The sequence below is a fragment of the Grammomys surdaster genome, unplaced genomic scaffold, assembly GCF_004785775.1.
Source record: "Grammomys surdaster isolate TR1022 unplaced genomic scaffold, NIH_TR_1.0 126182, whole genome shotgun sequence".
Lineage (NCBI taxonomy): Eukaryota > Metazoa > Chordata > Mammalia > Rodentia > Muridae > Grammomys > Grammomys surdaster.
This window is the reverse complement of record NW_021620988.1, coordinates 5,408,050-5,429,243: the sequence shown is the minus strand read 5'-3', so window position 1 is coordinate 5,429,243 and position 21,194 is coordinate 5,408,050. Positions and strand designations below refer to the sequence as shown.

General features: G+C 38.5%; 1 protein-coding gene across 2 annotated transcripts in view; it reads right to left on the bottom strand.

Moving 5' to 3' along the window:
- The window catches only part of Galntl6 (polypeptide N-acetylgalactosaminyltransferase like 6), a 984,872-nt gene that overhangs the window by 166,381 nt on the left and 797,297 nt on the right, over positions 1-21,194 (bottom strand). For both annotated transcript variants that reach the window (XM_028757776.1, XM_028757777.1), the window contains 2 exons: positions 7,902-8,087; positions 3,788-3,971 (listed from right to left, as the gene is read on the bottom strand). In XM_028757776.1, coding sequence (XP_028613609.1) covers positions 3,788-3,971; positions 7,902-8,087 — 370 coding nt within the window. The remainder of the gene's footprint in view (positions 1-3,787; positions 3,972-7,901; positions 8,088-21,194) is intronic.

Here is a 21,194-nt window from a genome sequence, read left to right as displayed (position 1 = left end):
TCGTTCTTTCTTTCTTTCTTTCTTTCTTTCTTTCTTTCTTTCTCTCTTTTGCTTTTATATCATTTTAATTACATGCAAGTATTAAGGTTAGTTCTAGGTTGAGAAACTAGCAATACAATAGATGCACATAGTCAAGGAACAAGGAAGACAATAAACACAAATAGACAAAGAACACACACACGACAATAAGCAAAGTCCTGTGATCACTCCTGTGATCAGTGTTTCTAAGGGCTTATCAGGATGACCAAAATATCTGAGCCTACTCCCCTGTCCTAGCCCAAAGTCATTTTCATGTCTGAAGCCTACTTCTTTGTTCTAGCCTAAAATTTAGATTCCTGCCTGAAATTACTTCTTTGTTCTAGCCTAAGATTTAGATTCCTGCCTGAAATTATGACATAATTTTCAACTCAACAAATGACAGACCAAATGAGCAAACATATGTTAGATCTCTTTAGAACTTTTGATAGGCTAGCTACAGGAAGATAATTTTTGCATGCATACACTGTAAAAGGTTCTGCGGTTTATCATGAATTTCCATATTTCTCTTTAAATTCCTTTCTGCCCATCTTTCCAGCATCCCATCTCTATTTTCCCACAGAAAGCCACACACCTCTGGAGTCTCTTGAAACTTGAAAGCCTCTGGGAGATGTATAGATAGTCAGCATTCATCCTGTGTATCTTTCAGCCTCACATCTAGAGAAGCGAATCTTAGCCTAAAGCGTGTCTGTTTATGAACACATTCTGGTGACTGCTGTGATAATGGAATTGCTGATATGCTGCTCAGAGGGCTTGAGTAACCGTTCTTTTGTTATTAGGAAGGCAAATGCAGTTTTTAAGATCAAAGTGGACACCTCCTGGAAGTTACATTTATTACAAAGGGCTAAAGTGTCTGCATTCCCAGGCATCAAAGGGACTTAACACAGAAAGACGGTAATATTCAATAGACGTGGGCAATTTCTGACAGGATAGCCACCTAAGTGGTTGATTGGGACGAGTGGTAATCTCATTCTGAAAGTTACCGATCCTGTCAGAGCCAGGGTTAGGCAAAGTGCTTGATATTGTGGTGGCCACAGCTGGGGTCGTCCTGACAAAAAATTCCACTGTCAGTGCAGGCACTGACAACACGTTTACAATTTCCAGCTTTAGTGTGCCCTTTGGCAGAAGCCTGATTCCATTGCTTCTGAAAGCAGGGCCTCATTTTGCTGTCACAGTGGAAGTGAAGTAAAAGGTCAACACAGTGAGTCACTATTACAGTATTTGGAATGCCATCATAGGGATGAATTCCAGCCCTTCAGACATGGTGACCTGGATAGTAGCAATTGCACTGTGGAATGCCTGCTGTCAACTGACATCAAAGAAAACTTCTGTGGGGTTTGGGGCTCCTCTGTATGCATATTCTGTGTTGGCTAGTTTTTATGTCAACTTGACACAGTGTAAGGTCATGTGGGAAGAAAAAAATCGTAATCAAGAAAATTCTTTTATAGGACTGGTCTGTAGGTAAGCGTGTAGGACATTTTCTTGGTTAGTGACTCATGTGGGAGGGCTAAGCCCCCTGAGAGTGGTGCCACCCCTGGGCAGGTGGTCTTCCATGCTATATAAAAGAAGGCTCATGCAGTGGAGAGCACACCAGCAAGCAGCTGTCCTTGAGTTTCTATTGCTGTTATGAAACACCATGACCCAAAGCAAACTGGGAGGAAAGGGTTTTTTGGCTTACACTTCTGCATCACTGTTGACCATAGAAGGAAGTCAGGGTAGGAACTGAAACACAGCAGGAAGCTGGAGGCAGGAGCTAATGTAGTGATCATGTAGGAATGTTGCTTAGTGGTTTGCTCCTCATGGTTTACTCTGCCTGCTTTCTCATAAACCCCAGGATGACTAGCCCACGATGGTACCACTTACTATAGGGTGGACCCTACCGCTTACTATGGGCTAGGCTCTCCCACAAGCTTGCCCACAATCCAGCTTTCAACCGAGGTTCCCTCCTTTCAGATGCTTATAGCTTGTGTCAAATCAATATAAAAACTATCAACATAGGCATGCTCTTTCATGACCTGGTCATCCCTTCCTGTTTCCAGGTTCCTGCCTTGAATTCTGAGTTGACTTCATGATGGACTACAAGCTGTAAGATAAAAGAAATCCCTTTCCTCCCCAAGTCGTTTTTGGTCATGGTATTTTCTCATAATAGAAATCCTAACTAAGACATATCTTTCCTCCACTCTTTTATAAAACATATTTCAAACAATTTTTTACTTTCATTTATATCTTAGTTTTATTCTTAAAATTAAAAAAATTGATAAATAGAAATGGTGCGTATTGGTGGCTTAGAACACGCTCTGAAATACACATGCGCACAACTGAGAAAGGGTTTACGTCACGCTTGTTCACTTAAGTACCAACTCACCACTTAACCTACTTTCAGTGCCTTTGGCAAAGCCTTCCAGTGGCTACCTTCAGGGATATCTGAGAAGCTGCTCTCAGTTGGGTCTGCTTCTAATATTTTTGAGAAAGTCCTTTGAATAGATCCCTATACATTTTTATAAAGTTCTGAATATTTATGACCTTTGGTCAGAGCATGTGGGAGAGCTAGAAAGGTCCTTTATTATTTCTTTTCAACCACTTTCCAGACATTTGAGAGGTTGAAATCTAAGTCTAAGAAGTGCTGCATAGTAAATGAATATGTTTCGTTGGACAAAAGAGATGACATTCTGCTGTTTTATCTAGTCAACTTCTTAAATGCCCTTCTCTTACCGAAGGCTGGAGGAAACGTTTTCCTGGGAAACTACTAAATGTTTATTAGTATTCATATGGTTAGTGTGACCAAAGTTATGTTAGTACTTGGTAACTTTGCTACTGTAATTTTTTATGGTGTCTATTACTGAAAAAGTATCGATTTTAATGCATCTTGGATTCGTACAGAATGGGCAAAGCTCTGATTACGGATATTTGATGCATACTAAACAATTACACCACAGTTTTAAAAGATTTTAGTGTGCTCTAAGGATATAGGCTGGAGTAGCTGAAATAGACACTGGGCAATCTTTGTGCTTAACTCTTGGGACCACGTCGCTGTTTACCATCAGTGGTCCTGCTAGTTGTCAAATTGAGCCTTCTTTCATCTTTCTTGAAATTTACATCTTGAAATGTAAAATTCTCACTTCCACAGTCAACAACAACAACAGCCTTTAGCTTTGTAGAAATTAGTCAATGTATCATCATAAATTTACCTCTTACAAGCACTTAAATTAGGAGAAAGGTTATTGATTGTTTTCATTGGATTTGCCTTTCAATGGAATTTTCCAATTTTGAGTCACGGAAGTTCTTATTTGCAAGCCCTGGATTTCATTGAAAAACAAAACAAAAGACAGTTTCAAACAGGGTATAGATTAGAGGCTCAAGACATGATTCCTTCTTCATACTCATTCTCGATAAAAAACCAAACTGTTAATTCCAATAGTCTTTTAGGGGAGACTATCTAAAGTGGAGCATGCAATCTTTTTGTATTTTTTATTTAAAGGATCTGCATATCTGATTCTTTTCATTTACACACACATTCCCTTCTGCTTAGCAGCATTTAAGATGGTGATTTGTGTATTTAGCATAGCATGTAATTTTAATCTTCTATAGCTTATAGGTCTGACCTTTCTATGGTGTTTTGCATACTGTTACCACCTGTCTTATTACATTTCATCAGAGATAATTGTCCTCAGGGGTCCTGAGTTTGACATGCTAGAAAGATCACCTGTTTTTCGCCCTCTCTCCCTTCATCCCTCCCTCAGCTGCTACTCACTCAAAAGGGTCGCTGGGATCAGCCCTCTGGAGCTCTGGAGGGATGGGGATTCTTTTGTAGTACATCTCCCAGTCGAAGGCTCCTCGCATGGCATCCCCGGCTTGTGCCTCGTACCCAAAGTGATTGTGGTCAATGACATCGATCATGGGACACACGATGGTTTTGTGGTTTAGTGCAATTTGGTCTGAAAAATGAAAGCACAAAATAGGAAATGACATGCCTGCCTAGGTCATCTATCATTTTCCAGCAAAGAGCAGCCTACAGCTCCTTTTAATGCATAACACTTGCAGCCGTGGCGTCTCCCCGTCGTCATTAGAGCACTTTGCAGGAATCGCCGAGCGTCAGCCTTAACATGATGGGACAGTGATTAGGTACAATTAGACTTGTTATATTTCCCTTTAAGAAAGTTATGTCCCAGAGAGACTTGCAGAAGTCCATTTAGCTCGACTCTGTCACATTTTTGCTCTGACCTGTCCCCAATCTGTCATTTTAACGTGCCTCCAACATGCACAGAGTATAAACAGTACTTGTGTTCCTCCAAGCATACAGCTAAAGCCTGCTGAGAAAATACTGGCCTGCTTTCTGAAGGTTCCAAAATGTAAATATTTAAACTTCATGGTTTTTATAGCATCTAATCATAAAACAGTCATGATGGCTGCTCCCACCTCCTCCCACTAATGACAACAGATCACATATAAAATTCTTTGCTGTCAAGTTTGAAGGAGAACTTCTTGAGTCACTCTTCTTTAAGACTGACTCTATTTATCGAGACTGTACACATTTTATCTTCTCCCCATCAAATTAAAAAACACCATTAGATGACACAATACTGTTGCTAGGATGCTGCTGTAAAATCCCCAAGCAGTTACAGCATGACTCATTTTCATGCTCTTTCTAATACTTCTCCTATCCCTGAAAAATGGCTGTTGTCATCCTATTTAAACGTAGGGAAACGGAGCTCAAAGAAGTCAGCTTGTCAGGGACAACTTAGCTTTGTGGAATAATAATCAGGACACAACCCCTGCTTAACTCCCGTTCCAAAACCTGCTTCTTTAGGTTTCCATGGTGCTTGTCCTGTAGACAGGAGTCTCTTTCCTCTGGTCCCCCCACCAGCTCCCTGTTCTAGCACCTTGCTTTTCTATCCAGATACTTTTACTGGGATAGAATTTACAGGCTCTGCAGGAAACTGGCATTTGTTTATTTTGGTACATGTAGAATAGCAATATGTGAGTATCTTTTTTTCCCCTATCAAGAATGTGCATTTAATCAATTTATTACAACACTGCTGTCTGACAGGCAGGATGTTTAAGTATGAACACCTGCTCTCTTGTTATTTGGAAGACCTTTGGATGTGGCATGTGACATTAAACAAAAGATATCATTTAGAAATATTATGGGAATTGGTTATATCTGTGTATTTTTTCCCTCAGAGATCCTGAAGCCAATGTAATGTATGTGAGGTCAACTTTTACAGTGAGGATACTGTGCATTTACTTTGGATGTTTTTACTTAGCACAGGGCAGGAAGCAAAAGGTTTTATTGGCTACCATAAAAGGTGATATTTTATCACACGGATAAAACACTATGTGGAAAGAAAAAAATCCCATAGGGTATTTCCCTTGCTTTTACACATGCTCATTCATTCATTCATTCATTCCTTCATTCATTCATTTTTGTTATAGTAATTATCTACTGAATCATAATAATGGGCAAATTACTTGTTCTAGGTTGTGAGGCTACTGTAGAGACCAATTCCACAAACACCACTGTAGTTAGGAATGGATATATATATATATATATATATATATATATGGAATATGTATATATATACACATACACACACACACACACACACACACATATATATATATATATATATATATATGTATATATATATACTTATATATACTAAATTCCATAGTCTTTTACAAGGTGAAAAAATAAGACAGAATGAAAAGTGGTCAGGGGGATACAAAATGCTGGTGTATGGAAAAAGAGGCAGTTTCAGACCCCATGAACCCAGAGAGCCTCAGACAGCCTGGGGATTATATTTGTCTTATAGCCAGCTAATTCGATACATAGATAACAGATACACTGTTTCAAGGTAACCTTCCTTATGGCTCTCTGCGTCCCAGTCTCACTGGGCAAACCTTATTATGAGCTTTGGTTTTATCTAAGTGGCATTTTCCCAAAGGAGTCAACTATCAGAGTAAGGTTGAAAACACTTTGTCCATCACCTCTGCAGGTTTTTAGAAGCATGGTTTCAGTGACTTTCTCCCATCACATTCAGAAGCAGCATGATTTACAAGTTCCTTGACCAACAAGGAGTCCCAAGGTGATCCAAAGAGAATGAGTCTGTTAAATTAACTGTCAACGTTCCCTTCAAATTTCCTTTCAGCTCTCATCCAGCTGCACTAGCTTGGGGTGAAAGCCGCATGACTAATTTTTCATCCAAGGCTTGTGCCTACATTTCAATTTCCAGCGATCAAACAAACAGACTCAATAGGAAATTGAAATTCAGGTATAATCCCCAAGGTGAAAAATGAACCAAGAAGCTATGTGACTCCTCCTGTTTCTTCATTTTGGATGATGTATCAAGATGCTGATAGAGGGGAAAAAACAAGATAGCATCCCAAGCTTGAATCATATCTCATCCATCCGACCCACAGGAAATGAAATTCTTTAATGAGAAAGAGTGGGCTGTGGGCATTGCTTTCTCTCTTTTTCCTCACACCCCCAACCTTGTCCCTATGACTCCTAGAGGACAATCAGAGGTTTGATCATTGGCGTTAAGGGACTGTTTTGGTTCATATAGAAGTGCAACCTTTTCCTGACTTGTTTGAGCATTCAACAGCACACAGGCCAAATTCAGTATGAGGGAATCTTGCTGTTGCTAATGAAACTCTAAATGTCTGTGTCCTTGGACAAAGCATTTTTAATTAGTGGCTCAGAAGAGTCTCTAGCTGTTGGAGCATTGGGACCCTGTTGATTAAGAAGACTGGGCAGTCGAGGTATATGGACTGGGTGACGTGGCAGAGGGCATTTATTACTGGATGTTGTGTTTTACATCCTATGTGGTTTTCACTGTGTCTTCTCTCTTGTTTTTACTGGTGGAGCATGGCTGGTTGAAGTTGAAATCCCAAACAATAGTCAATAAGAGAGCACTCTTTCTGAGGTGGTTGTTGTGAAGGTGGTTGTCACAGGCATTATTTCAGAAGCCAGGGATACAATTGCAACAAAACTTCCTTTGGAGACATTGAAGAGAATGAGAAAGAAGGGCAATACATATGTACTAAGATTTTCTACAAGGAATTTTTTTAGGTATGCAGTTTCTTTCTTAGGAGCAATGGGTGTTTTCTATCTGACTTCATTGTAAACTAACAGAAAAGCAATACTGAGGCTTGAACTGAGACGCAGTTTGAGTTTCAAGATGGAACGATGTCCACCTTGATTCTGTTTCTAGTGGTTCAGCAGGATGTGACACAGCATGCTTTTCTTCCTTCTCTTTTTGTAGGCCTAAGTGAGCATTTAAGACATATCATGACCGGAACAGCAGCTCAGTGGGTCTGTGTGTTATGGAGGGCTATACATTTAAGGCCAGGAGTAGAAATCAAACCAAAAGCACAATGACAATCTAAATCTTTAAAAAAATGGCAAATCACTTCAATTATTGTATCCTGAGGTGGAATAGTTTTCTTTCCTTCTTAACCATCTTGCGATAATTGTTATAAGTGTTTATGTGTGTACCTGTCTATGCATGTGTATTTTGATCTCATTGTAATTAAAAGAGGACTCAAAAAGTTTGAGGCTTTTTTTTATTACTTTAGTGTTTACCCAATAAATTAACTTCAATGAGAGAAGAGACCTACTATAAAAGAAACCATTTTAGCCTTAAGCTAGATTGCTGCTGGTACTATCTGAAATGCTGTTTAATACAGTTTTCCCATCATACTGATTTGTGATCAGCAGTGAGTAAGATACAATTCAAACTCAAGCCTTCGTTGAGTGTAACATTTACAGAAGAAAATTTTGCACTCTGTTCTAAGGGCCCTGTTCCCTAGCTTCCTGGGTCCAGAGTTCCCCACAGAAAATGATGGTGACATAGTATACTTACTGAGGAGAGGGGGCAGCCAGTTCACATTGACCTCACAATGGGAGTCCAGGAAGGTCAGCACCTCGCCTCTGGCCACAGAAGCTCCCAGGAGTCGGGTCCGGATGAGTCCTTCCCTCTTCTTGGTGCGTACAATTCTCACTTTGGAAAATCGAGCCATGTAATCTTCTAATTTATCCTTCAAGTGTTCTAGGAAGGAAAGAAAATACATAGGAAGAATGCCAAACATTAGTCATAGCAGAATCCTTTCTGGAGGTTGTGCATAGAGCATGTGCAAATGGTGAATCCAAGTGGAACATTTACAAAGTCTATGTTTCTGCTCTCCTCATTTGGAGGAAGATACTGATAAGATTTGATGCCTAGGGGTTTTTGTATTTTTATTTATCCAAAAGCTTCCTGGACTACAAATGTTATCTTTTGAATTCAGTGGTCAGCAGTGATGATACAGGAGTGCTCAGTCATGCAGCTAATGTTGGCCAGTGGCCACCATGTTAATCCTGGCTAGCTCTTGCCAAGATGGGCATTGGCCTTCTGTTTCTTGTTGTGCAGAGTCAGATGAACATCCTGGCATATGGGCTCATCCTGACAAGGGGGCGGTGGTTAGTCTTTACAGCAAAGTTTTGCTTGTTATTTCGTGTGCCAATAGTGGTGTACGTAAAACAAGACAGGGAAATATCTGTCAAATCTGTAAGATCCACTCAGCTTCCTGCCATACAAGGTAATAGAAAATTGAGAATTAAATCCGGTTCTGGCTTCTAATTTGAACTGGAAATGTGACTTACTTGTTGAAATCGATGGGGAAAAGAAAGGCAAAAGAAATCCTACACGCTCATTTTGAATATTGCTATCTAAGATTTGAAAATCACTCTCATTTTTCAATATTGGTCATGTTTCTTCCCTAATTAAATCAAACAGTGGAAGCAAAATAAAATTTAGAATCTCTATTTATATGATAAGATATTTTCTATTGACTTTAAAGTTGCACTGGTCTTTCAGTTTTCTAAAATGCAAATGGGTACATTTGGTGACGGTTTTTGTGTGACATGTACTTTCATATTTTTATTCACTGCTGTTGCTAGTACAACTGTCTCATTTTTATGTCAACTTGACACAAGCTGAAGTCATCTCAGAGGTGGGAACATCAATTAAGTAAATGCCTCCATAAGATCAGGCTGTAGGTGACTTAAACAATCCTGAACAAACAAAACAAAACAAAGCAAAATTGGCTGGAGGTATCATCGCCAGGCTCCAGTAGGTAGTTCAAGATCCATGGCTACATATATGAATGGACCTGGTTCAACACACTGGATCACAAAACAAAACAAAACTGTTACAAAGGTAAGGCAAGAACTTGTAGATGTAAGAAGAGGTGGATAGAGGTGAGAAGGAAATCTAAGAAAATGGATAGAAGGAGAGAGTAACCAAATGCATTATAGACGTCTATGAAATTTTCTGGAAAAAATTAATAATAATAACAACAAAACAATAAACATATGCAAAAACTGTGTGTGTAGGGATTCAGCTATACACACCTTTATCACTCTCAAGCAACATAGGGTGGGGTGGGAGGACTGAGATACTCTTCCTGTTATTACATTGCTTGTTATGTAATAGACATGATTGTTACAGGATTGGTGGTTTCATGCTGTGTCTTTTTCTGATTTAATCTGATTACAGATATGCAAGAAAAAGACTGCAGAGTCAAAATTGCTTGTTGTGTAATAAAATCCTTTATCTCAGGGCTTGTCTGTATCCACTAGACGATGGGAAGATGACTTGTGAATCTGCAAACCTCAGATTCTTCATAGTTCTTGACCTAGAGTCATGAAGACTTCACAACAGCACACTCCTAAACACTGTATCTGGAAGTTTTTAGACACTTGGCATCCATACTAACACACAGAGAACTCTAGAGGAAGCAGATGTGTAATCTCCCATGGTAGACTAATGCATACTAGGTACAACCTAGCTTTCCTTTAACTTGTCCCAAATCTGTTTTTCTTAAAACATATAGCCCAGGCTGGCCCCAACTTCCCTCCATGATGGACTAAATTGTAAGGTGAAAGAAACCTTTCCCTTCCTAAGTTGCTTCTGATCATGGTGTTTCATCATGGCAATAGAACACACTAAGTACTAATAGATAATCTTGCAATGTGTTTTGCAGGGAATGTGGTAGTATATTACTTTATGCAAAAACATTTTGGCACTTTGAGAAGAAGGTAAACACCAATTTTATAAAATATGTAGCATGTTTATAATGAAATTCATTGCAGTTCATTTATTGCAAATTTGACTTGTGTATTTATTACTTACTTCAATTATCGATAAGGCACTCTACACAACATACAATGGGAGTATTTAAGCACTATTTTCATTTTTCACAGAACATTCTCAAGAGCTATTTAAAAATGAGCTTTGTTTGAGATTATAAATATTTCTCATATAATTCACATTTGCAATTATGATAACTCCTAAGCTTTTATATAAAAATGAAGAAATTTTAGTGTAATTAATAGCTTATAATTGTTCTGTTGAAATTAACCTAAAGTGTGAACTTTTCATTTCCTTGAAGTCTTGTATTTACTTAATTTATTCTAATGCTGTAATTGTTGCCTTGCAAAAGGGGAAGTTCTGTAAGTGGAAAATCTGTAAGTTGCAGAAATTTTTTTCTATGAAACATTGTTTTTAAATGTTATAAATGTATATAAGAATGATGCATCTTCATGATATAAAACATATCTTCTTTTTAATAATTTGATTCTTACTTTGTATTTAAAATATTATCCTTATTGCAATAGAATAGGCAAATAGTTTACACACATTGTTTGTGATTCATGTGTTCAAAATCCAATATTTCACAATCATCAGGGCAAAGTCAGAGGTTTATTGTCATACTGTTTGATATTGATAGATGTAAGAATTAGGCCAGTGATGTTGCATTCTGTAAACACTAGAGAAAATCTTATTATTATTTTATCATTATTTTATTAAACTTCTTATTATTATTTTGTGTGCTTGGGTGGTTCATCTGCATGTAATTCCCTCAGAGGCCTGAAGAGGGCATCGAATCTCCTGAGAATGGAGTTGTTGGATGGTTGGGAACAGCCAAGCGGGTACCCTGGACGCTCAGTCACACTCTGAAAGTGGAACAGTCGGTCCAGCCCAGACTAAAAACACCTTAATTTTACAAAACTATAGCACATAGTACAGTTTTTTGAAAAGATATTCATTTATTTCTGTGTATGTGCTTGTGTTTTTATGTATGTTTGTGTAAGTGTATGCACACGTGTATATGGGTACCCATGGAGGCCAGAAGAGAATATCAGAGCCGTTTAGTTGGAGATACAATATTCGTGAGTCACTTGACTTATGCACTGGGATCCGAGCTCCAGTCTTCATGATTAAGTGCTCTTAACCACTGAATTCTCTGGCTACCCCAATGTAGTCTTTTAATCTAAACGAACAAAACCCCAATACAATATTTGAATCATTGTTGATATAGTAGAACAAATTCACATATGCCTATGTATAGCCCTTTACTTTTACCCATTCTAGTCAAAATTTTAAAGCACATACAATAAAGCTTAATAGCTACATAATTTAAAGAGCAATGTTCACATTTTTGTGGAATGAGTCTCTACAAGTTTTTTTTTCTTACTTTCCAGTAAAACAGGAAATGACTATATTTCTTTTCCCATATCTGGGAAACCACTGTTTTATTTTCTGTTTTTATATGCTTGACAGTTATAGATGATTAATAAATAGAATTTTAAGGTATTTGATTTTTGATGACTGTCTTGTTTAATTCAGTAGGATATCCTCAATGTCCACTCACTCTGTATTTATGTGTAGTTGTCTATCTATCTATCTATCTATCTATCTATCTATCTATCCATTCATCCATCTATGAATACATCAACTATCTATCTATCTATCTATCTATCTATCTATCTATCTATCTATCTATCATCATAGAAAATACATATTTTCTATGCTAGAAGTGAAAAACTCAGGGCATTCAGACTGCCAGGTAAGCTCTCTACTCCAAGGAGCTCTCCTAATTCTATAAAAGTATAAATGTTATTCATTTATATTTTGTTTATATTCTACATATTTTGGTTATTCATTCATTAGTTGGTGACTATTTGGATGACTTCCATCTTTGGTCCTTTGTGGATGAGGTTTCTATGGAAGCAGATGAGCTGGGTCCCCTACAATTCTAGTATTGGTGTTTTGAAGAACCACCACATTGCTACTTTCCCATAGTAAGCACACCACTTTCAATTGCCACCACCAGCAAGGTATCCATTCAGCTCTAATGTCCAGATGACTCTGTGTGTGATGTGACTCTAAACAATTTTAGTTGCACATGGGGAAAAGCTGACCTACTAAGTAACAGTTATTCTGTAAAAAAGTCTGAGTGTTGACAAAATGCTTTCAATATAGAAAGTGTCTACCAAAATAAGAAATGATATAGAAATTAAAGCTTTGGATTAAAATAATTACTAAGGAAGACTCCAGAATTTGCAGAATAGATGATCAAGTAGCACAGTATTTGAAAATAAACTTATTACAACAGAGTTAATAGAAACTGCTTTCCATATGCTTGTGCCAAATCCTCTGTGTCAAACCTCACCTTCCTTCCTCCCGTCTTACATACGCGGTCTTCATCTATCTGGCGACTCTTATCAATTTTCACAAAAGAATCTCTACATCTCCCCAAGTACCTGTAGCTTTGCATGGAAAATATATAAGCACGCCTAGAAAAGGCTGACTTATTTCTCATCTGTCTTCTCTGAATAATCTATTCAAATGAGCTAAATGACACTTTGCATCTAATTAGCTTTATAAAGCTAATCTCTGTTTTTAGGAATGTATCTTTTAAATATTGCATCTTCTTCTAATGATTCTAAGCAAACTCCCTTCTTATCTTTCAGGAATTCCACTCGTCATTAAGGCTGTCCTCAAATACCACACAAGATTCTTTATCTTGAGATAGAAGGCGGAGACCCTAAAAAAATGACTTTAACAAAAGAAATGTATCTAGAGTACCTGCTTCATTGGAGCTTCTACTTTCTAAAGTTCTCAAATAAAAAAAAATCTTGTTAAGTTTCACAAATTTACAGACATTTCAATGTTTCTGTTTTGTAGTTTGCCTAATGCCACTATATGTGATTCTCAAACCGGTTTTTGTTGTATTACTACAGTAAGGCTGATGCTAATGCATGGTTCATTTGTACCTGTTCTATACATATCCACAAATGGGTTAAGTGGCCTTTTGTGAGTTGGCTTCCTATAATGACATTTCAAAAAAAAATTAAGAGTCAAAGCAATGTTTCTCCCATCTACACAACTGATGATTTTGTGTTACTTGTTTTCCTATGACAAAATGTAGACCAGGAATGGTAGCTATGTGGCATATGGTAGCAAGGAATTATGAGCAGGATCAGTGAGCTACGAAGTCACAGCTGCTCAGAGAATCCAAGTGCACACATTACAGTAGCAAGATATATGGAGCTTTGTGCAGGTCAAAAATCACAGAATTTATAAAATATCCTTAAAAAATTTAATGTGAGAAAAATCCAAGTCAGGATACCTAAGAAAGTATAAATTAATCTTTAGCTATTTAGGAAACAGAAAATGTAAGTGACACAGTCAACAAAACCAAGAAAACCTCTCATGTAACACAGCAGGACAGATATCAGATGGGGACTGTGAACCTCTACATCTCCCAGAAACACCTGTGGCTTTGCATAGAAAATATATAAGAAAAGGCTGATTTATTTCTCATCTGTCTTCTCTGAAGAATTTATTCAAATCACCAGGCTGGGATGCTACATGGGCAGAGTTACACTGTCTATAATAACAAATTAACGTTTGTTCTGGTGATTGAATATTGTCACCGATAAGTACCAAAAAAAAAACCTCCAGAGACTTCAGGGATTTGGCTTGGCTCCACAATAAATAAAGATAAATTGGAAAGGATGCCACTAAGCAGTTGGTGTGAGAAAAAATGCTGTGTCAAAATTTCAATTTACTCGAGAGCAGAACTAAATTAAAGATCTGGGAATTGGTCCTGTTTTCAAGGCCACAGAAACTCCCAGTGCTTAACGATATTCTTGTAGTGCAATATAGAAGGAGGCGTGCAGGAAATGGTTTGTCTGCCCTTGTTGAAGGGAATTGAGCTGCTAACGATATGTCCTCTCCAGGAATTGTTCCATTTCTTGATAACACTATTAAGGAATGGAAAGCAAAGGGACCACACAAGATTTTTATCCTGGCTCAGAATTTATAAATGAGAATATTGAAAGGACCAAAGCTGAGCCTCAGACTCCTGAATAATAAGCAATAAAATTTGACAGCATAATGGATGGACACAATAATAAACATGTTCACATAAATTGAGTGCTTGCAATAATGCCAGACACTGTTCTAAGATGCATTCATGTGCTAATTATTTAATCTTCATTTTATGGATAAGGAAAATTATCCTTACTAATAAATGAGGACAATGAGTGTCAGGTAATTTAAAATTTTTTTTCCTAGTGTCACACAGCAAAATCATGCCTGGAATATTTTAAGCCTTAAAAACCACAGTGAGATATTTGCAAGCGTGACTGCCAAGTCCTGTATCGCCTGCTCCTCCTTCACTACACAGCCGTTCCTGGTACCCAGCCTTAGCAACCAGCTGTATCCACAGATGCTGGTGGTAAGTTCCCTTCTTCTCTGCATTCTACCAGCTCCAGTACTTTGCCAATGATCATCAGTGTTTAGAAATCTCATGTCTGTCCAGTCGTCTGTCACAAGTCCTCACCCATGCACTTACATAACCACCTTGACCCCAGCAAATCTCAGAGAGCTAGTGAATTGGAATCAACCCAGCTTCCCCACTCACACACCAACATCAAGTATTGGAAAGACAGAGCTTCAAGAAATTCCTACTTTGATCTGAAACCAACCAAGGCAGGATGATAGAAAAACAAAAACAAAAACAAAAACAGAACCAAACTCCCATTCAATACCACTGGACAGAAAATACTCATGAAACACACAACCAACAAACCTATCACTAGATGTCCAGGCCCAGCACAAAAATAGAAGCAGTGTGAAAGACAAGACAATATTGGGCCTCCAAAATATCACCAGTCTGATAGCAATGCTGCCTGCTGATAATAACCCAGAGAGTCTAAAGCACAGAATTTAAAAGAACAAATAGAAACATGTCTAAAGAATTCAAGTATTTAAAAAGGGACATGAATTAACAGCTGAATGAGCTTAAAGAGGACAGGAGTATACATCTGATTGAAGTTCAATAAAGCACAAACTCATGACTTAATGGAATAATGAAGACAAAGAGATTGGAATACTGAAAGAAAACCCAAGCAGAAATGAAGACAGAAATGAAAAGCTCATCATCTCTAAAAGAATTATCAGTGGAAAATGTACAAACAGAGCAGATCATGTGGAATATCAGGATTTGAAGACAAGGCAGACAAATTAGACCACTCTGTCCAAGAAAATGATAAGTTAGGATAAAACCTCATGAGTTGGAACTTAGACACACACACACACACACACACACACACACACACACACACACACACACAGAATCTTTTACATCTACCATACATTCACAAATCCTTAGATCTGTGTAACTTGGAGTATCCGGGGAAGGCAGGAGAGCAGACAGGGACCACTTGCTCATGGGAGAGAAATAGATTAAGGAAGGGGAATAGTAGCAAATGAGAAGTATGAAACAGGTAAAGAAAACGAGAGGAAGAACTAAGGAGGAGGGTGATAGGCGGTTAAACCTGAGGGCTTGTGGGAAGAGGGGTAAATAACACTCAGCATGCTAGAAAAAAAAACATATGGAAACCTATTATTCTATAAGCTTTCAAAATATACATTATTTTAAAAATAGATCAGCACCATTTGTTGAAGATGCTTTCTTATTTCCATTGTGTATTTCTGGCTTTATAAAAAAATCAAGCATGTATAGGTGGGTGGATTTATGTCTGGGTCTTTGATTAGATTCCATTGATCATTGATCAACCAGTATGCATTTATGACAATATCATGCTTTTTATTACTATAGCTTTGTAGTGCAGCTTTAAATTAGGAGTAGTTATAGTTCTGGATGTTCTTTTATTGTACACGATCGTTTAATCTACCCTGTTTTTTTTGTTTTTGTTTTGTTTTACCATATAGAGTTTAGTTTAGCCCTTAACCAGTCATCTTCTATAGCCAGGCAAGGATCCTGTAGAGGGACTGGAACACTGACCCAGTCACAAAACCTTTGACCTATAATCTGTCCTACCTCCAAGATGTGCTGTGATAATGTTTCACAGAACTCATGGGAGTGGCCAACAAATACCTGGTCCAACTTGAGCTCCATACCATCAGATTTAACCCATTCCTGACACTGCCTGGATGGTCATGAACCAGAGACTGGCCAACCCAGAGCCCTAGAATTGAACCAAACAACTGGCAAAAAAAAAAAAAAGGTCAATGACGTGATTCCTAACGATATTCTGCTATACACATAGGTCAGTGCCTGGCCCAATTGTCATCAGTGGGTCATCATCCAGGAACTGATGGGAGCAGATGCAGAAACCCACAGTCAATCACTATGTGGAGCCAGGAGAACAGTGCAGAAGAGACATTGGAAGTATTGTAAGAGTCAGAGGGGTCAAGGTCACCACAAGATCATGGTCCGTAAAATCAGCTAAGTGAAACTCAAAGGGACTCACAGAGACTGAAGCAACAATCACAAACTCCGTATGAGTCTGAGCTAGGTCCTCTGCATAGACATTACAGTTGTGGTTTTCTTGTGGAACTTCCAACAGTAGGTATTAGAGGTGTCTCTGACACTTTGCCTGCTCTTGGAACTTTATATTTCCTGCTGGGTTGCCTCATCCAGACCTCATATGATTGTGATCAGTCTTATTGTAACTTATTATGCCATGTTTGGTTGATATCCCTGGTGGTGGTGGTGGTGGTGGTGGTTCTTCTTCTTCTTCTTCTTCTTCTTCTTCTTCTTCTTCTTCTTCTTCTTCTTCTTCTTCTTCTTCTTCTTCTTCTTCTTCTTCTTCTTCTTCTTCCCCTTCCCCTTCCCCTTCCCCTTCCCCTTCCCCTTCCCCTTCCCCTTCCCCTTCCCCTCCCTCCTCCTCCTCCTCCTCCTCCTCCTTCTCCTTTTTTTAAAAAGGTAAATGGAAGTGGAATAGATCTGGGGGATGGGGTGGTTTGGGGGGATTGAAAGATGTGGAGGGAAGGCTAACTCGTATTGGGGTGTGACATATGAGAGAAGAATAAAAATATATAGTTTAATTGAAATTACTACAACACAGGGGTAGGGTGTGTATGGTAATTCTCTTTTTGAAAACCACTGATAATTAAACAAAAACTCAAGTCCTAAATGTAGGCTATCTCCCTTCAAGTTGTTGGTCACAGGATCTCCCTAAGAAATACAGCTACTGCCATTGTACTTGGCTGCTCACTGGAACTTGAGAGTAAGACCCTATTACTGAAAACTCCACACATTTTGTCACAGGATTATGAGAAATGAGGCTGGTACCATACTGGGAGCTTCCTCCCGATTAATTACTAGCTCTCATGGCACCATAAGTTGCTAGGCTGGCTTCTGGGGAAGAAATGTACCTTCACTCTAGCTCCATCCACTTTTCTTAAGATATCATACGTTTGCTCTTCTTTATGGCTGGGTAACATTCTCTTCTGTATATATGACAGTGTCTGTAACCACTCATTAGTTCATGGACACCTTAACTGATTTAGTAACTTGGCTATTGTGAATAGTGTCTCAGTAAACTGAGTGTTTCTACACTCCCATTGTATATTGATTTGACCTGTTTGATTCTATATTTGTATGTATGTATATATAAGAGCTATAGAATATTGTTACTCAACTTATAGTTTCTGAGGAACCTTCATAGTACTTTCCAGTGGCTGAACTAACTTACATTTATGTGAAACTTATAAGGTTCCTTTTGTCACAGCTTCACCTATATTTGTTAAGTTATCAATTAGTCAATGACAGTTGTTGGGGTGAATATCGGTGAGATTTGATATGGATTTTCCTGAGGGCTATAGAAGTATTACGTTTCACAATTTTATTGGCCATGTGTGCTTTAGGAAGTGTCTGTCCACTTTTGCCTGCTTACTGACTGCACTACCTGATTGGTAGTGATTTTTGAGTTCTTTATATAGTCTACGATTAGTTCTCTGTCATATGCATGGTTGGCAAGGTTTTTCTCTGACCCTGTAGCCTTTCTCCTTACTCTGTTGGTCTTGTTGTTGGTTTGGTTTTTCTTGCAGATACTTGTTAATTTGACAAACCCCAAACTTTGAAATTGCTAGAGCAAAACGAAAACAGAACTGCTTCAAGACACTGACGTAGACATTCTCAGCGATAGCTGTTCTGACAACTCACAAACCAGAAGCAAAAATCGACATAAGGGACTCCCCTCCAGTTCTTATTAAAAAGGAACTCAGATCCAACTGCTAAGCCATAACCATCTCTTTTCATCCTCTTCTTTCCTCCTTATAAAATGATGAACTATCCATGTACCTTATGAGGCGGTGGATCCCCACATTTCTCATCTGCTCCAAGGGGTACCTTCTCTAAAATCCTGCTGTTACTTATTCTTCTGAATTACACTGTCACCGACTAAAGTGTTTTCACATCCCTCTGTCGCTTCAAAAGCCAGGCTTTTCTCCCCATACAATTTCCCAGCCTCTTGTTCTTCACTTCCTGTTATAGCGGCACTTTTTGGGGAGTTATTAGGCCTGCACTCTTCATATCTGCCCCCCTTCACTCTTGAAGTCTCTCCTTTTATTTATTCAGGATGTTCTTTGGTGTCGGTATGAACAGCATTGCCCCAGATACCTTGATCATTTCCTTTGGGAAATAGGCACTAATTTAGTTTCAAAGGGACTCTTCTGACAGAAGCACCTCTCATTTAGTCTTTGAGTAAAAAGATGTCTGAGAGAACTTAATACAGAAGTAGAGTGGAGAGGACAAAGCCAGGTATTATGAAGGAAATGATTTTGAATATTATCGAAAGAAGAGAAAATTCATTCTGAGGCAGAGAGTTCTCATTGTGAACAAAAGTACTTCTGTGGCCGCCCGTAGGGTTAATTGTGACTGAGATTCAGACTTTGCCACTAGACCCAGCAAGGCAGGGGTCATGTGGCAAGATAAAGATCCCGGAAAATGTATGAAGCGGCAAAAGCCTCTGGCTTGAGTAATTGAAAGCCAAACTGGACAAAGCAGTATGAAATATAATTTGGCCCTCTTCTCCAGGGAATGGAGAAAATGATCTAATAGGTCTTTTCCATCTCTGCTTTTTGTGACCTCTGGCTGTTAACATCACTCTCCCTCGTTATGTCAGAATGAATTGCCTATTTACTGCTGAACTCTCCAAAGCAATTTTTCTCCCTAGGTAAGACAACAACCTACCATTGGCCACATGCACTTCATTTCAACTTAATCAATGTCCAGAGAGTCATTTTTAAATGGCTAATATTATTTCCAGGAAATTCGGCTGGTACACGGGATTCTTTTACAGTCAAGCCCGAGCACCTCCAAACTTCAGAAGTAATTACTAAGATGTATGTAAAATATATTCACAAAATGGAAGCAAAATGAAGTGATGTGGCCTTTAAATTGCCAATAACCTCCACAGTAAAGCCATTCATTAGCACTTGAATCTGCTCAGCCTTTACTCCCCCCCATGACAATAAACACTGAAAAACAGTGATGCAGGTTGATGGCATTTATATTCTACAGTATTGCATAAATTTCCCTTTCTTGGGCAGGCAGAAGGAATGGGAGTCATTTAAATTTCTTCCCAAGCGATAAATAAATGGTAATGGCATTCTTTGGACAACACACACACACACACACACACACACACACACACACACACACACTTCTGTCACTAAGAATAAGTGAAAGGTGGCTAATTTGTAATTTGCAAAGAGAGAGAGAGATCATTGTTTTCTGCAGTCTTGATTAAATGAGGCAATAAATCATATCTCTAAAACATGCCAAGCATCTGCCAAGGAGAGAGTTGGCTCAGAACATGAGGAGCACAGCACCAGTCAGCAGTAGGAGTTTTACAGTCTGTCCATGATTTGACAAGGAAGACAAAGGGTCTCCTTTACTGATAGTCCGGAAACACATTTTGCATTGTAATTCTTTTGTTTGGCCCTCTTCATCTTCACTTAAATGGCTGAATGTCCTGGAGCCTCAGTAAGGATATAAACTCTCTGTTAATGATGTACCTCCCATGGTCTCAGGATTATTTTCACACTTGACCAATTTCACCTATTGAGGAGACCTTAAGTAGTCAGTATTCTGCAAATAGAAAGAAGTATGGGGTTGATCTTTTCACACTTAGGAAAGACAAGCTAATCTTTCACAAAAGCTTCTCTCCCAGGAGAGACTTGCTTTCCCCAATAACTTTATATCAATTCTGCCCAACTCTCAAAGTGTGCATTAGGCCATATTCTTGTTTGAGTCTTAGGTTGCTCTTTCTACCTATTCCATTTAGCCTGAGAAGAAACAAATGCACACTAAAAGGCAGTACAAATCTATCTGATGAAACTAAAAGTTAACGGGCATCCAGCTTGATACTAAAACTCAATGCTCCTTGTTGAACAACCTACAAGTAAATACAAATAACGACTATGCATGCACAAAGCAGCAGCACAGAGAATGTCGGGGGACCGCGGACCCCGTTTGCAGACTCCAGGAGCTTTCAGTACCAACAGTACTGCAGTAAATATACACATGGAACAATAATGCTTCCTAGTAAGACTCTATTATTTTATGTGATTAATACAGATGCATAGCAAGTGAATTGTGCAAGCGAAGGATACTGGAGCTTGAATCAGAGGAATCAGATTTGCATAGGTTAATCAGGGAAGGGTTTGTTTTAGGAATAGAATATTAAGAAGGCAAAGGTACATAGTCCTGAGGTGTCAGCTCATCCTACAGTTGAAATGAAAAAAAAAAAACAAAACTGAACAACCAACTAACTAACAAGCCTGCTTGGGCAGGCTCTTAGGAAATAACTCTAAACTATGCCATTATGTGAATTTAAAGGAAGCAACAAGAAAAATCAAACACTAAAATAAGCAGTAATTTCTCTTTTTCCCTTAGTAACTGTAATTTTAAAAATTTCTTATTCAGACAGATCTTTGTATGAAGGGCAGCCTGCCTTAGAACTCACAGTTTTTCTGCCCCAGCCTTCATAGAGAACGGTGTGTAAGCCT